Source organism: Anser cygnoides, chromosome 4 (assembly GCF_040182565.1).
Source record: "Anser cygnoides isolate HZ-2024a breed goose chromosome 4, Taihu_goose_T2T_genome, whole genome shotgun sequence".
Classification (NCBI taxonomy): Eukaryota; Metazoa; Chordata; class Aves; order Anseriformes; family Anatidae; genus Anser; species Anser cygnoides.
This window is the reverse complement of record NC_089876.1, coordinates 68,604,700-68,620,989: the sequence shown is the minus strand read 5'-3', so window position 1 is coordinate 68,620,989 and position 16,290 is coordinate 68,604,700. Positions and strand designations below refer to the sequence as shown.

At 37.8% G+C, this 16,290-nt stretch overlaps 1 protein-coding gene across 4 annotated transcripts in view; it reads left to right on the top strand.

Annotated features, from left to right (window-relative positions):
• The window catches only part of TNKS (tankyrase), a 120,132-nt gene that overhangs the window by 28,110 nt on the left and 75,732 nt on the right, over positions 1-16,290 (top strand). For 2 of the 4 annotated variants that reach the window (XM_066996342.1, XM_066996341.1), the window contains exon 4: positions 3,340-3,402. The exons of the other annotated variants lie outside the window; for them this stretch is intronic. In XM_066996342.1, coding sequence (XP_066852443.1) covers positions 3,340-3,402 — 63 coding nt within the window. The remainder of the gene's footprint in view (positions 1-3,339; positions 3,403-16,290) is intronic. 4 annotated transcript variants of the gene reach the window in all.

Here is a 16,290-nt window from a genome sequence, read left to right as displayed (position 1 = left end):
AATTCCAATGTGTTTCATCATAAAGCAAACAAGTTACTCCTGATTTTAATCATGCTTTGAAGTGTCTGGTTCTTGATAGTTACTTGCTCCCCATTTCATAACTAATTTATTGAATTTCTTATTGAAGGACTTTGTGCAAGGATTTATGTGAACCGCTGTGTATGTTCTGCTGCCCAAATTTTCTGTTTCCATGCCCTTATGTGCTTGGCTTTCTTTCTAGTGTATCTCTGCATGATAACTTTTATAGTACTTAGTTTTAGAATAATGACGGGTTCTCCCTTCTGTATCTTTGTTCCCCCTGTTAGAGGTGAGCACCATCATCTTCATCTTCTGTTTAAATCTAGTTGTTTGTCTTGAAATGACTTCTTTGGAGTGTGGCTGGCTGACCGGATCAGACAACTTTTATTGTCTGTATCCTGAATTTAGATGATGAGTCGAAAGTCTGTAGAGTCTGTTGTGTAGGTGGTCAAATAAGATGCATTGCGGGATTCGGGATTTTATACTTCTATGAAAAGCATGGTTTTGATTTACACCGTTCCCTTTTCCAGTCTTTTTAATCTTTCAGCTTTCTTTTTTTCCCTTAATTTGGGATTATTTTAACAAGTGCTCTTGAAGTGGAGTTAAACTCTTCCCTTGTCAAATAAACAAATTATCCTTTCAAAGCTTTTATGAAGCACCTGAGTACAGCCTTTCAGTTAGTTACCTGATTCTTAGCTCTGCAGTTTGCATAGAGCTTTGGATGCTTTGAAAGCTTTCAGAAATCTGATGTACGCAAATGTATGTGGTCCACAGTACATAGTAAATCTTAACAATATCAAACTCAAAAGAAGGTTTCCTTCCTGAAATTTGTTGTTACTCAGATGGATAGGATAACAAATAAGATCTCTAAAACTTGTAAATAAAGAGCCCAAAATGTATTTTTCCATACCCTAGGGAAGATAATTGCAGAAATGTATAAGAAGCGTTTCTGTAGGGCATCAGAGCATTGTCTTGTTTTTCTTGTTTTGTTTTGTTTTTGCCTTGAGCAATGACCAATCTTATATGTTAGAGAAGAAGAAAGAAATTTCAGTAAATATTGATTGGATAATTTTGTTTGTTCAGTTTAGGTTCCTTTTTCTTCCTTCTGAGTCAGATGTTTGTTGTTTTGTAGCACAGTCAATGTCGTACATTTCTGCTTATTAGTAGTGCCTTCTAGCAGTCCTGAAACCAAATAGTGCTTTGTTGTCTACTACACTTTTCCATTGTCCATGGATAACTCTTCTGGATTGTTGTATCAAAGTGGCCTTTTTAAACTGTATAACGTACTGTATGGGATAATATACCAGAGTACAGTGTTAAAAAATGAATTGGTGAAGAAGGTTGGATGCTAGGACTTCTAAGTTGTCTAGTTCTGTTCATAAGCAGGATAGCCATACTGTAGTTCCAACTATTTTGATGGATTTTTTGCGTTGCCTTTGATTGCTTTAAGCAATCATGGAACTATCACAGTGGGTTTTTTGAACTAACTGTATTGTTCCTACAAACATATGCTCCCACTGCTTTTGTTTTTCATGCTGTAACTTCAACAGCAGTCTTGTATTTGTACTTTTTTTCTCTGAAAGTAGAGCCACGTTAAAACTTTGAAAGTGCTGAGCACTCACAATTGCAGTCTTGGAGTCTGAATGTGTAAAACATTTAGACCATTTTTTTTCTGGGCTGGACAGCTGAATCTGAAAGAATGCTAATGTCGTGTAAGGAAAATATCCTGACTAGGAAGTGGGAGAGGCAGACAATCTAATTTTACCTTTTATACACTTATTAGGACGCAGACTTTGCTTACAAGACTGCTTACTGTTCCCCGATGCCTCATTCTGCAGGAGGGATAAGGATGGCTGTGCTCTGGGGAGGAATCAGGATTGCACAGAGAAGCAAAATGTTGTCCATATGGCTTCTGTTTCATTTGCTGCAGAAGTTGAAAGCAAGAGTGAATGGTGCAAGATGGGGAAAAAATCTTGAATGTATGGTTAAAGCAGCTAAATATTTTCTTTGGAAGTAGGGTTTTCTTTTTGATTGTGCTGTGAAGTTTCCTATGTAATTTTGCGTCAGCATCGCTGACCAATATTTCTTTGTGATCTGAAGTTTCATTCCGATGCGCTGAAAAACAAGCTGTTTGCTGTTCTAGTTCATCTCTTCTCAACAGATTTAAAGATTCATGTCATCCTGCTTTAAAGCATTTAAGTTTGAAGTGGATCATGTGTTGTTTAGCTGCCTTCCAGCCCAGGAGGTGCTGTTAGAAAAGGCAGAACATGGCAGTAGCGGTAGGCTGTTCTGCACATTCTTTCTAAGCTTAGTGATATCTGCTTATGTGGCTGGTTCTCATAGTAGTCTTTATCTAGCTCTTTAGTCTTCATCCTGTCCTAACCAACCTCTGGTACCAGTTCCAGGACCCATAGCTGTTCTCCTTAAGCTTCTTGTCTTGGTCCCCACTTCCTGCAAACACGTGCATCTCGTACTTGGGGTGTCCCTCCTTTACTATGCCTCTTACTAGGCCAGTTGTTTCTTTCCTGAACCTTCTTCTAATCCTGGTTGCCTTATAAATTTTTCATGCAGAGTGTCTGTGATCTCTTCAGCTTCTCTGTCCAGCTAGCATCCTGACTCTTAATCCCTTTCTCTTCTCTTTCTCCTCACCTACGTATTCCCAGTTTTTGGTATGACTTCATTCTTTTCTTGAGCTAGCAAAATAACTCCTTTACAAGCGTTAAATAAGTGGCGAGATACTAAAATGATTGAATACTGTATAGATATTGTTATGTTTCAGACCGCTTAGTTGTAGCTCTCCAACCTCCCTCTTCTATGCCAGTCACTTTTTAGCTTTTCATATTCCACTTTCACAAGAGTTGTTTGAATTTGGAGGAGAATGCAAACTTAAATCCATTAAAATAATTCCTTTCTCTATTAAAGCAATTAACCTATCTAGGCTGGCTGTGTCTTGAAAGGTCCTGTTAGAATAATCTCTGTAAGAAGCATTGTTCTGATGTCCTACTTCCAAGCCTGTAGTCAGCTGAGGTCCTCTGGTAAGAAGCTTTGTCAAACGCAAAAGTATACATTTAAGGAAGATTTTCTATGAATAGATATCCTAATTTAATAATACCACTAAAAATAAATCCATAAATTGTTCTGGTTGGTAGGGATATGGTCAGCCTAGACGAATGTGTTTCTTCCAGTTCTTTGAAAGTGGAAGAGATGAAAGTAAGTCCATACAAAAGCTCTTGGTCCGGTCACATTGCTGCTCAGTGCTGTGGCTGTGCTGGGCTCTTTTTGTACTGTTTTTGTTCTGACGAGTGTGCTTGTTCTTGCCAGCTGTGAAGCGCTCCGGCTGCCTGGCTCACAGAGCGTGGGGCTGTGCTCCAGTTCCTGTCCATGGTGAGGCACCTGGCTTGCTTAGAATATTTTTTTTCTTTTAATTTTACTCTACGTATGGTAGACATGATTTAAATTCAAGGAGAAGATTTTTCAAAAAGTAGTTAATACTCCTGACATTTAAAGGGAATTGGGCTCCTGAGTTATGTTTTTTTTAATGTAAAAGATCAAGTTTTTTTTATTGCAAAGGAGAGAGAAAATTGCTTTTTGATTCCATTGTTTTCTTATGAGGTTTTAAATGTCTAAAATAACTTCTGTTCAAATTTATTTTAAAATGTCTTCACCTGTTGCTTTTGTGACTCTTCTGTTTGCAAACCGTTGTGCTAACTCAAGTTGCCGTGGCTTCATTAACCTAGGATTTAAGATTGCAGTTGCTCTCACATAGTAAGAAGTCCATTTTTAACGATATGATTGAAAATTCTGCCTTAGATAGACAATTTATACTTACAGCTGTGACAGTCTTCTTTAGGTTTACCTGCAGCTCTCTGAAACTTCAGTGCTCCTGCCCTTTTGCTGATGCTGCCATTCTCCTTGCAGGGTTTGAAGCCCAGTATATACGTCTGTCTCAGGTATCCCATTTCACCGTAGGGTGCTGGATCATAAACTGAACACGGATGTGCACTGGACTATGCTGAAGCATTTGCTGCTTCCAACAGTTCTTATGTGCTTTCCTGTTTATAGAATAAATAAAGCAGGTGTCCAGCAGTAAGATTTAGTTTGTTGCACATTTCCTCATTCGTATGCTGAACGCTGGCCATCCTTTGCAGAGTCAGGGATCTTGTAGGCAGGAAAGCGTGGTATAATCCTAGCAGAATGCATGTATGTGCAAGTTCAATTTAATGTGCACAAGAAGCTCTCCAGACATTAGAGGGGAACACGTTTTGATGTAAATAGACCCCAGCAAGTATCATCACATTTTTCAAACTTTGCTCAAAATTCTTCTTTAATCTTGACCATAATTTGTCTGGCTGTCTTCTCCCTTTCCCCTGACCTGTCAAATCCAATCTGCAGTTTTCAGCAACGTACAGTTTAGACAAATGAGATTGGATTTTTCAAGTTGACCATGGTAGGCATTTCTTCTAACTTTGGATGACCCAAATGTTCTATCCTTTTTTAAGATTCCTATTCTGAGATATCCAGATGTTAAAGTTTCTTTTCGAAGGACTTTAAGGAAGTTCTGCATTTTGGTAAAATACAAAATGTGTATGAGTTGTGTGGACAGCACAAGCATTCTTTGTCCTGTAGATGTGGTGCAATTATTCTTGTGTAATTTTAAAATTTAGGTTGAGATGTGCAGTTAGAATTTCAGCCTGAAGGTTTCAAACTTGGCAGAATTACAATGGAAACCAGTTCTTAAATCACAAATGTTAAATAACCTTAAGTTTTCTGGCAGCTACCAGAAGTGCTACAAGCTCTATCTACAATTAGTATATTGAAAAGAATCATATTTCTTGGGTGCAGCTTGTTTTGCTTTCATGTGCTTCCTAGGTGTGACCACATACCTTGATATGTCATTTTGGAATGAATGAAGAGTGTAGGCGATTTTCATAACTAAAAATATCCAATGGAAATCATGTTGGTCTGATTTATTTGATGAGGTGATCTATGATACAGCAGGCTCAGATGCAGTTTACATTTCATGTGGCAAGGGGTTTGTTCTTGGTGTTGTACAGAACTTTCCAAAGATGACTGAAACACTGATGCTCAGTATCAGGTAACTTAAGGTATCACTTTGTCTGGCCTGTGTTAATAGACCAAAGGCAAGAGATCTGAGTGGGTCCATCTGAGCAGAGTGCATCTTTCATGCCTTAACTCCAGCCCGGTGTGGTGTGGGGAGCATTTTAATTCTGAAGTACACACGCACACACATTTTTATATTACATTTTAAAAAAATAATTCTTTTATTTGCTAAGTAACAACAGCATATTTTTTACGTAGCCAAGGTTTGTCAGAAGCATTTTTTTCTGTTAGTGTAAGAGGCGGCTTCCAGAAGGGATGCTTCTCGGTGAATGAACATTTTACTGTTTTAACTTACTGAAATAAACTAATCAAGTAGCCATTTCAGTGGTGACTAATTAGGTGTATTAAAACACTATAGTAAGAACATCTTAAAAGTCAACTTTGCAATACTATTCACACTGGATGCAATATAATTAAATTGCTCAGCAATATAAGGTGTAATTGAAAGCCTCCTGTCATGTCACACAGTTGGAAGTAGTGGATTTATTGAATATTTTGTAATGGAACAATAATTTGCTTTAAAAAATGGATCGAGTAAGGAAAATTCATTTAAACTATCACAACGTAACTATTTACTATGATTAACTAAGATTCAGAAGTTCTAGGTTTTAGTCTCATGAGCTTGTGTTTTTGTCTTTACTTTTCCAGGGGGGGGAAAAAAAAGTCTTTATCAGTTGGTTTTTTGTGTGATTTTAATTATTCATTTAAAAAAGTCATCCTTTTATCCTCCCAGAAGGCTGAAATAAGAAAGGAGAAAAACTACTCATGTAATGTTTGTCTTATTTCTTAATTTATCACTTGAAAGCAGGCTGATCTGACAAACACCTGATGCACAAACTTGAATTTCGTAGAAAATGATATATTTTAGCAAGTCTTGGTAGAACTTAAACACCTTATTGAAGAACTCTGAAGTTACTAGGCATTTCAGTTTATTTTTCATTTGCCATGTGGTGCCAGTATGTTGATCTGTGATTGAAGAATACGGAAAATTTAGTTTAAGATGAAGAACAATTGGTCTGAACTCCTATTTCTTTCTGAAGGTTTTTACTAGCCTATGGAGACTGGAGACTTGCTTACATTTTCAGTCTAAGTTGAGTTTTGTTGTCTCAACTTGATGTGGCAAGATCCAATTTTTCATCGTGCAATGGTCCCGTTACTCATCAAACTGTTCTGGTGACAGATAAATGCTAAAATCATTTTCTGGCCTCTCAACCTCCTTTCATATCTCTTTGAAATTTTATTTAATCGTGATAGTACTCTTAAGTGCCTTTGCAATATCTAATTTGAAGTGTGTGCATGACAAGAAGAATATACCAATGAAAATGGATATTTCTGCTCCGAGTACCTTTCTTTGTACTGCCATGGGTGTTCAATATGAGAGCGCAAACATGGAGGAATTTTACAGAACTCACAGAATTTTGCAAGTGCTATTTGTATGTTGGTTTCGAAGCATGAGAGTTTGAAAGAAGTGGTGAATTTTATGTCAGCTGAGGGTATGAATGTCTTTCTGAGATCCTGATACACTTTCAGTTGACCATTATGGAAAAGCTCTCTTGCATTTGATTTGTGACCCAGTCAGTCTTCTAAAATCATCTGTTTTCTCAGATAGTTATGTATTCTGTGCCATTCTAACAGTGGAGGGACTACAAATTTAAGCAGTTAACTAAGGCCATAAGTTGTCTAGGAACTTGAGGAGTTTGTCAGAGATGCAGGTGGAGACATCTCAGCACTGGATCAATGAAAATGAAAGGCTATGATTTTTTTTTGTTGGCTTCTATTTACATTATTATGTATACTAATGTTTGGAAGTAGGCTTCTTTGGACAAAATATTCCTATGTAGTAGTGCTATGTAAACTGCTAGAGGCGTGTAGATGAAATTGCATGAATACAAGTGTCACGTTGCACTATGATTTTTTCCAAAGTTTCAGAAAGTAGATCCCCTCCCTTCACCAAAGGAAAATGTTTTTCTTTGTTTTGTGTTAAGCTTTGGTACCATATTACAGCTGTAATCATATGGCAGTACTCTGTAAACTTCAGTTAAAAATTTATGATAACTGTCGCAGGTCCAAGAGACTCAAGTCTCAAAACTAAAGCAAGTGAGCAAGCCTTCTTGGTCTTTTAATAGTGTAGAACAAAGCATACTTCTATATGACTGAAATTCCTTTATTGATTTGAAAAATTCTGGAGTAAATTATTAATTTAAGAATCTTAAGCTAATAATTTTTAGGACTTTGAAGTTAACTCGTTGCTGTTCTTGATTTTTTTTTTTTCTGTTTCTGTAATGATGGTCAATTATTTAAACATTTTGGTATTGTGATTCATCTTTAAGTCAGTGTAAACTTCTAATTAATATAAAATTACCTGCTGCTTTCAGTCGTAATCTTGATTGGGTTAGTAAACCACTGCTTGTAGTCTTACTATTTATTAAGGGTACAGGCTCAATAAAGATGAGTACTACAGAGTAAGCCATGCAGTAGACATAACTGGCATTGTACAGATACTTTTTTCATGATAATAAGGTTTGCAGATCTCTTGTATTATGTTTGTATTGGGTTTCAAGGTTTTTTTCAGTGAAAATAGAGTTCTTAATTGTTCTCAAATGTATGTCCATTTACTAATACATAGTCTGTCAACTTGCTATCTCTTTCTTGAATTCCAGTGATTATAGCTTTTATTTAAATCCCGAATTAAATTAGAATAAAGAAAATCTTTTTAATTACATAGATGTAAACTATATTTCATATCTATGTAATTAATGAATATAAATATGAATTCACATAGATGTGAATCACATATGCTGTGAAAAGACCTCCTTATCATCACCTTTTCATTATGACTTTGTTTTATGTCTTGTCACCTAAAATTATCCAATATCTGAATGAATATGGTCAAGAACTCTTGTGAAAATGTCCTACTGAAGTCTGCCTTTTAAATCACAGAATCATCTAGGTTGGAAGAGACCTCCAAGATCACCGAGTCCAACCTCTGACCTAATACTAACAAGTCCTCCACTAAACCATATCACTAAGGGCTACATCTAAATGTCTTTTAAAGACTTCCAGGGATGGTGACTCAACCACTTCCCTGGGCAGCCCATTCCAATGCCTCACAACCCTTTCGGTAAAGAAGTTCTTCCTAATATTCTCTTTTGAGGTATGATAATCAAGCTGTATTTTCTTGAAAAATTTCAGAACATACTTTCCAAACTTAATTTAAAAATATTAAAAAGCTCCCAAACTGATGTGTTGTATTACTCTGTAGAACAGTTTTAGTGCTTTCCACTGAGTGGAGAAAGTTCGATGTATTTTGATACAGTTCAATGTCCTTGAGTCAAGCAAATGAAGAAATTTGCAGAATATTTAAAGCTTTAAGATGAAGTAAGATTTATATTTGAGTTGGAGAGATGTTTAATGTGTCCTTTCTGGAGTAGCTGGTAAGGGCTACTGGATTGCAGACCTCTTAGGAGTCGGATGTGCAAATGAGGCTTCTAGTAGTTCTGGAAAACTTTGACTACTTGTATTTGTTGAAAATTTCAGGCTCAACAGATTTATTAGCTTCATTTCATGCTTTCTAGCTATTCGTTGTGATCATTAAATAACAATCAAGGCTGTTTCTGTGCAATGGGAAATCACTTGTTATACTTCAATTTTTCCTGTAAGAGCAAGTATTAGCATATAAATTGAAATTTCTAATTTCTCCTTGCGTATGTCCTTAGGGCTCCGTCCTGCCAGATGCTGAGCACTCCAGTTATGATCCAGGAAAGATCTGGGGTTGAATGGGGGTTTATTTAGGCAGTTCAAGGTTGTTTGTGGGAGCACTGCTACAGAGTTTGCCCTCTCTTGGGACAAAGCTGGGGTCATTACAATGAAGGTCTCTTGGGGTGCTGCTCTACTCTGGGGTGCTGCAGGTAACTTCTGAGGGCAGTGGCTGTTGTCTGCATCTTGTGAGTAGACAAATAAAACCTTTTCCCAGATTTTATAAAATATGCTTTAAACACATAACTTGTTCTATGTTTATCTTGTGTTTTTTTTTTTTTTTCATAGTTTGACAGCTTTTTTCTTCTGATTTCGTGGCTACAGTTGGCTCTTCTAGGTGGTGGACTCTTTCTTCCCATGTTCTATGTTCATCCAAAGCCCAGCTGGTGAGGCAAATTGCAGCTTGTTTTGGTCTGTTCTCTACTGCTCTTTTGAGGGTAGGGGAGGAAAAGGATGCTGTGTATTAGGGCTGCTATCAAGCTCTTGTGCATTTACTGTGTTGAGACTCTTACAGAACTATGGTTTTCCCTGAAATTAGTTTGAATTTATAATTTGTACATGGCTCCTTATCAAACTGTCATGAAAGCTCAATCTATAATACAGCCAATATTAACTTCATATTAAGACTTAGGCTGCATATTCATTTAGCGGGCAGTTTTAAAAGGTATGATTTCATTGGGAGGTAAGAAATCACCCGTGCCTTTGAAAATGCGTTAGCTATGGTCTTTCTTTATCATTACTTCTTTCGTATATGAAGAAGCAGCTCTGGCAACACAGATTCATCCTTCCGTGTTTCACAGACCTGCTTGATTTCAGTGTGCTTTAGAGATTATTATTTTTTGAAATTAAGGCTTACTATGTGATTTGTACCTAATGTGGTACAAATACATAATTCTTTCTTGTAGTGCAATGGGGCCGTTCCTATGCTTAAAAGAACTATATAATTAAGTGCTTTCCTTGGTGTGAGGTGTTGAACAGTTTCTAATTTTAATGTAATAGTTAATCTGTTGTTGGTCTTACACTAGAGAACAGAATTTTAAATTGTTACCATATTATTAATGCAAAATTTTCATGCATCTGGCAAGATTTAAAAAAATTAAGCAAAACATTTGGCACTTTGGAAATGCATTGATTAAATCATACTCAATTATGTTGCAACACTTAAAGAACTAGAATTAAAAAAAAAAAACAGTAAACCATGACATGAATATATGTTTATTTTGCTGTTGATTATCTTTGTATCAGAAACCTTTGTTTTCTGTGATGCTTTTTTATTCTTGCCCCACAAGGCTAGGTGTATTTTTGTTCAAATAGAAGAAGAGCTTGCAGTGGTAACTTAGAGCCTTGTATTTAGATGTGTAGATATAATGTGTAGATGCTGCTGTCGTTTTAGTTTTCCCTGGAACTGCTTACAGACCCAAAATTTAGACAAAAGAGGATATATCCTCTGTGATTGACATAGTCTAATCATTTCCTTTTCTTGATAAAAGCAGGCTCTGTGCTGATAACATATTCATCTGAAATATCGTAAGATTAGGCTTTCCTTTTTACGGATAATAAGCTTAGTTCTCTGCTGCTCTGCTCCAGACTCCACAGATCTTGCTACTTTGGGTAATAAAAGCACTTTCCTAATTTTAAGATCTTATTAGGGCCTATATGACTCATGTTTTTTTCATTGTTGTATGTGTTAGTCCTTTTAATTAACTTGGGGGAGGATTTGCTGCAGTGGAAATGCTGTGATAAGGTCAGCAGCTAAGGTTGATCTTTGAGGGTTGATCACAGGAAGTTAGTTGTAGGGCGTAGATTAGCAGTGGAAAGCAAGCTATCTTAGTGGAAAAGAAAGGTTGTTTCTGGTGGGTTTTGGTATTTTTTTAAGATAAAACAAACCAAACAACAATCAAACAAATGATTAGACTGTTTTTAACTACCTCTTTTTAGCAGTTCACTGGGGAAATCTTTTCATATTGCCAGGCTTATTCCTTTGGAAAAAAAAACAGTTTTCTGTGTCAAGCAAACTAGATGTGGCTGAGAGATTTATGATAACTTGGGTGCATAAAAAGGGATATCCTAAGCTTTCCAGAACATAGCACAACTAATTTGTATTAAGTCTAGATGAAGTCTTTAGAAGTAGAAATAAAATGCCATTGGGATTTAGTTAACCCATAGGTGTAATGGTCCACCTCAACAAATCAACTTATTTCCTCATTAAAACCTTAAGTCAGTTATCATCTATTACATTTTTTTAATTCAATACAGTTATTTCAAACAAGCTTCTACAAAGCTCTCCGTTGTCAGTAGTTACTAAAAGGTTACACCCATAGTAATTAAACTTGACAGCATTTGTTCATAATAGCAAAGTTCAGACCTTAGAAGGCAGAGGTTGTTGGCTCTGTGTAAGTAGCAAAGCTCATGTCACCACGTCTGCATCTTCCTTATTTTCCTGCATGGTGCCTTTTATATTTTTTTTTTTCCACAAACTTAAGTTTCTTAGAAATGGCAGGCTGTTCCCTACATTTCTTCTTATTCCCTTTTGCATTTCTCCTTGGTGCACCTCCTTTCCAGACAAGGTGCTTCCAAAAATTGGAGGCCTCACTTGCCTTCCACAGGTCATTTTACTTAATAACATGTGGAGAAAGCAAGCAGATGTGGCTTTTTCTGGTGCAAGAAGAGAATCCCATTGCAGGAGACAGTGACCGGTGTATTTGCAGTTAAAATGGGAACAGTTCATGCAGTTAGCAGAGTACCATGTACCATCTGGACTGCAGAAGCAAGTTTTCCTCTGAAGTTCAGGTACGATCAAGACTATTGGACTACTGACTGCTGAAAAAGGATTCTTTTCCAGATCCAGGATCTGAATGATGGCACAACCATGTGGTTTATCAACCGTTCCTCATGGTTTTGTATCATCTACAAACTTGCCCTTTGCCCTGTTGCCCAGGTCATAAATGAAGATATTAAATAGTATCGATCCTAATACTGACTCCCAGGGTAATCCAATAGTGACTGACATGCATGTGGGTTTCAAGCTGATGATCACAGCTCTCTGAGCCCAGCATTTCATCCAATTTTCCGTCCATCTCACTATCCACTTGTCTAGCCTGTACTTAATCAATTTGTGAGGATGTTATGGGAGACAGGGTCAGAAGCCTTACTGAAGTCAAGATAAACAGTATGCAATGCCTTCCTGTCATCCATAAAGCCAATCATCTTATTGTAAAAGGTTATCAAGTGCCTCAGGCATGATTCTTGTAACTCCATGCTGACAACTCCTGACAACAACCTTCTCGTCCTTCACGTGTCTAGAAATTGCTTCCAGAGTTATTTGCTAAATACCTTTCCACAGGACGGGAGTGAGGGTCACTGTTCTACAGTTCCCTGGGTCTTCTTTCTTTCTCTTTTGAAGAGGGAGTTGAGAATTGCTTTATCTACTTGACAGGAACCTCTCCAGATCACCACAACCTTTGAAAGATAATTGAGTATTCAGAGTTGTGTTCTGTAGGGTTAGTGCAGTGTCTTCACCTGCAGAGAGCTTGCCCTGATGAGGTCTGAGCGCTGCTGCAGGGTCTGTGATTACTGGGGTGGTAAGTACCCTGCTAGGGAGACGGGGGGAAAGAGACTGTGGCCTTCCAAAATGAGATGCTGCCCAATGGTGTCTTGTTGATGGATGCTTTGATTGTACCTTTTGTTTCTGAAGGGATTGTCCTGTTCTTAATGGCAGTCTCATTACACAAATTAACGTTAGATCGCTGCAAAATCAAACAGTAAGAAGAAATCTGCATTTGGGGTGGAGGGGAGGTTTGTACAATGCAATTTTCTTCTGCTGATTGCAAGGTAAGGAAGTCTGAAAAACATGAAAAGATTGTTGAGGTGCACTAACATTTTTTTGAAGAAACTAAAGCAAAGCTCCTGATTGCTACAGCTTTGACGCTGTTAGCTTTAGCTCCCACTAAAATTCTCAGATTACATTCTGCTGCAGGGGGATTTTTTTCAATTTTCTTTTTTTCCCAAGTTGCAATGGAAAAGATGTAAGAACAAGCTGTTTTCTCAGTGTCTGAAACCATGTATTTTTGTTGAATTGTTTTGGTATTATAGTTGTCAGAGCAGACTCTTCAAATTTGGCACGTGTTCATGCTGGATTCAGAGGTGTGCTTTAAGCTGTCCCTATGGTAGTCCACCCCAGTTGGACTAAATTGTATGTTTCTGAAAAATTTCCATTTGCAGAACCTTCAAATTGCTTCGGTTGGTTCTGTTATCACTTTACTGCTGAAAATTGGCTGCTTCATTGCTGTAGGAAGTATTTGTTCCAGTATGCTACCTTAAGGAAGCATTCTGGTCATGCACCAGAATATGCTACCGGGCAGGGAAATGCCGGTTGATTGAGGACACCACACAAGCACATACCAACAAGCTTTAAGTCTAAATAGTATAAGTCTAAATAGTATTTAACAAAGTTTTGAAAGCAAGTTACGTTGGAATGCTTCAGCCTGGCTGTGAGTTGTTAAAGACCTATTCAACACAAGCAGTCGCTCATTGAAAATATGGTATACAGAGTTAAGTAATCTTTAGTGAAGTGCTTTGAGCAATAAAAGAATTAACAAGGATGATTTTTAAAGAATTGCATTCAATCGAAATAAAGGAAGCAATTAACTTGAAATTACTGTTTCACGTTCTGTGTAGACTCGGGGTTTTAGTTGCATTTGCTTTGCATTTCTTTCCTCACATCAGCTAGCGGCTTTTCCCTTGAAATATTTCATCTCAGAAATTCTTGCCATTTCTTGGTTTCTCCAGTCAACAGAAAAACACCAGTTGTTGCAAATAACATTTGGTCAATCATAGGATTTAGTAACACTTATCCAAGACTGCTAGTTCTTGTTATACCTGTGCTCTGCAAAATGTGTGAACTGCTAGTTAGAAAGGACGCGATTCACAATTTGCTTGTTTTGCAGGTACCTTTGGCTTAATTAAACCAAACTCAAAATCTTAGGGAAGTGCATATGGGGACAGGGGTCATGAAATACCTGAAAGCTGAAAAGAAAGGCATGAAAATGCTTAGAAATGTCAGAATTGAAGCTGCCCAGGCAACGCTGTGGTTCTGTCTGTCCTAGCCAGTAACTGAGGCTCCTAATATGCCGATAGCTCCAGGCCTGAGTAGGGGTGGAACGAAGCAGGTCCAGAGTAGAAGTCAGCGAGTGGTAAGTTGTAGGATTTGCATTTTGCTTTCAAATACAGTAGGAGTAGGAGGTAGGGCAGAAAGCACTAACTCTGTTTTTAAGTAACCACGCTTTGTAAAGAAAGTATCGTCAAAGGCTCTTGCAACGCTAAGACTCCTGTCTTTGTCCCAGGCCAATGCTGATTTCCAAATGTTAGTGCATTTGGAAGTATCGCTTTGCTAGTCGTTGCTCCAGGAAGCATGTTGAACTGTATCAGAATGGGTAGGGAAAGGCAGGTAAATATTGTCAGGCTTCTCATTCTGCTGTTCTGAGTTGGGGTGTGCCATGGCAGAACTAGGTAGTTTTTTAAAAAGATTTTTAATCCAGGCTAACTCCAGTCTGGTTCAGTCCGGTGGACTCAACAGCCACTAGCAGCAGAGTGTATGAAGTAAGGTGTGCATCCTTTGAGGGGATTTTCTGAAAGAAATCCCTGTGGTGCACTCTGGGGCTGCTACAATATATGCACACAAGTGCTGTAAGTTAGGAGGATGAGATGACTTTGAAAGTACCCTCCAGATTTAGACTAAAATGCTTGTGTAAACACACCAAAATTTATTTGTTGATAAATATTAGAGGTATCTTTGTCAGCACCTCCTGTAAACTCTTCCACGTTGTTGAACTAACCTAGATTTTACAGTAGTTTTATGGTTGGCATTGCCTTTGACAGAGATAAGGAGAGGTTATTCTGTGCACAGTCAAAAGTGTTTTCTCAGAAGTTTAGGTTTTTCAATTGCCTTCCTTTTCGTTATGTCAACATCTGATTTATTGCCTCTAATTCTTTTTATTCCGCCATGCTATTTTTAATGTTACACTATATTGCTGAAGCAATCAAAGCTTTTTTAAGAGCTTGAGGAATTACATCAGTATTACATCAGTTCACCCATAACAATACATTTATCGGTGGCTAGTGGGTTAGTAGCATGGTACAGGGGAGTCGTAAGTGTTCAGAGTGATTTGGATGTAAAGTCAGTGTTTTTTAGTGTTTTGTTTTGTTTGTATCTATGATGATATTCAGTGAGATTTATTGCATACCAAAGAAATATTTGGACACCTTAATTTACCCACAGGGTTTTTAATGTCTCTGTCAATATTCAAGTTATTTATTCCTGGCTGTAACCCTTCTTTCTCTTGTCCTGACTCCATCCCTGTCCTTCTCTAGCAGTCTCCAGCAGGTTGAAGCATACCTCTCCCTGGCTGGCAAACAAGGAGAGGTTAGAGGAGGTTTGAGAGGTTCAGAGTACAACTGCCTGACAGAAGCGAATCTGCATCATGTGGAAGCTGAAAGAAGGGCTTGTCCCATCTTGCCTGACTTAAAAAAGTTTTGGCACTCCAAGTAATGCAGATAGAGTACAGATTTTCATAACTCAGTACTCACGGTTGCTTACTGTTCCTACAGAGTATTGAGTGCTTTAGATAGACTAATAACTTTATTATTATTGATCTGCTTCACCGTTATACAATGCACGTGTAAACTATTTCAAGAAGGAAGATAGGCTACAATAATGGCACCAGGTAGGGCAATTGATTATGTGGTTGCAGAGGTGTGTTTTACTTGGGGTTTGTGCTCCTCGGTCAGCCTCGCTGAAGAGGCAAAATGGGCACGAGCTGAGCTTTAGATTCATGAAGCAGCACGCAGTGTTGGTTTCTGCATTCAGGAAATTGTGAATGAGTAATGCAAAAAGAGGTCTAGAGATAGATGGTACCCTCTTCCTTGAAAGCAATGATTATCTGACATTTATTGAAATAAATGTATCTTTGCAATGGAGCAGGGCAGCACAGTGAAGGGCAGCAGGCAAGGATTCATTCCAGTGCAGTCTTGAGCTGCAGAACCAACGGTGTTGTTCTGCATTAAAGGAATGTGATAGCCCTTCTTCGTAGCTCTGGTTTAACAAAGCCCATTAGACATGAGAATATCAAGGTCAGTAGGGATGCTCACGTGCATGCCTGAAGTTGAGCATACTTTAGTGTTTTCTACCATACTATTTGGGGACTCAGAATAGGTATTTTATAATCTACAGATTCACAGTAGTAAAACAAAAAAAAATTGAATGGGAAAAGTACAGGCGAAGAGAGCTGAATTAAGCTGTTTGGCAGCATAAAGGATCATCACACCTGACCTTCAGGATCCCTTTTATACTGCCAGAGCAAACAGATCTTTGTACATTTGAAGATCAGATTTATGAAA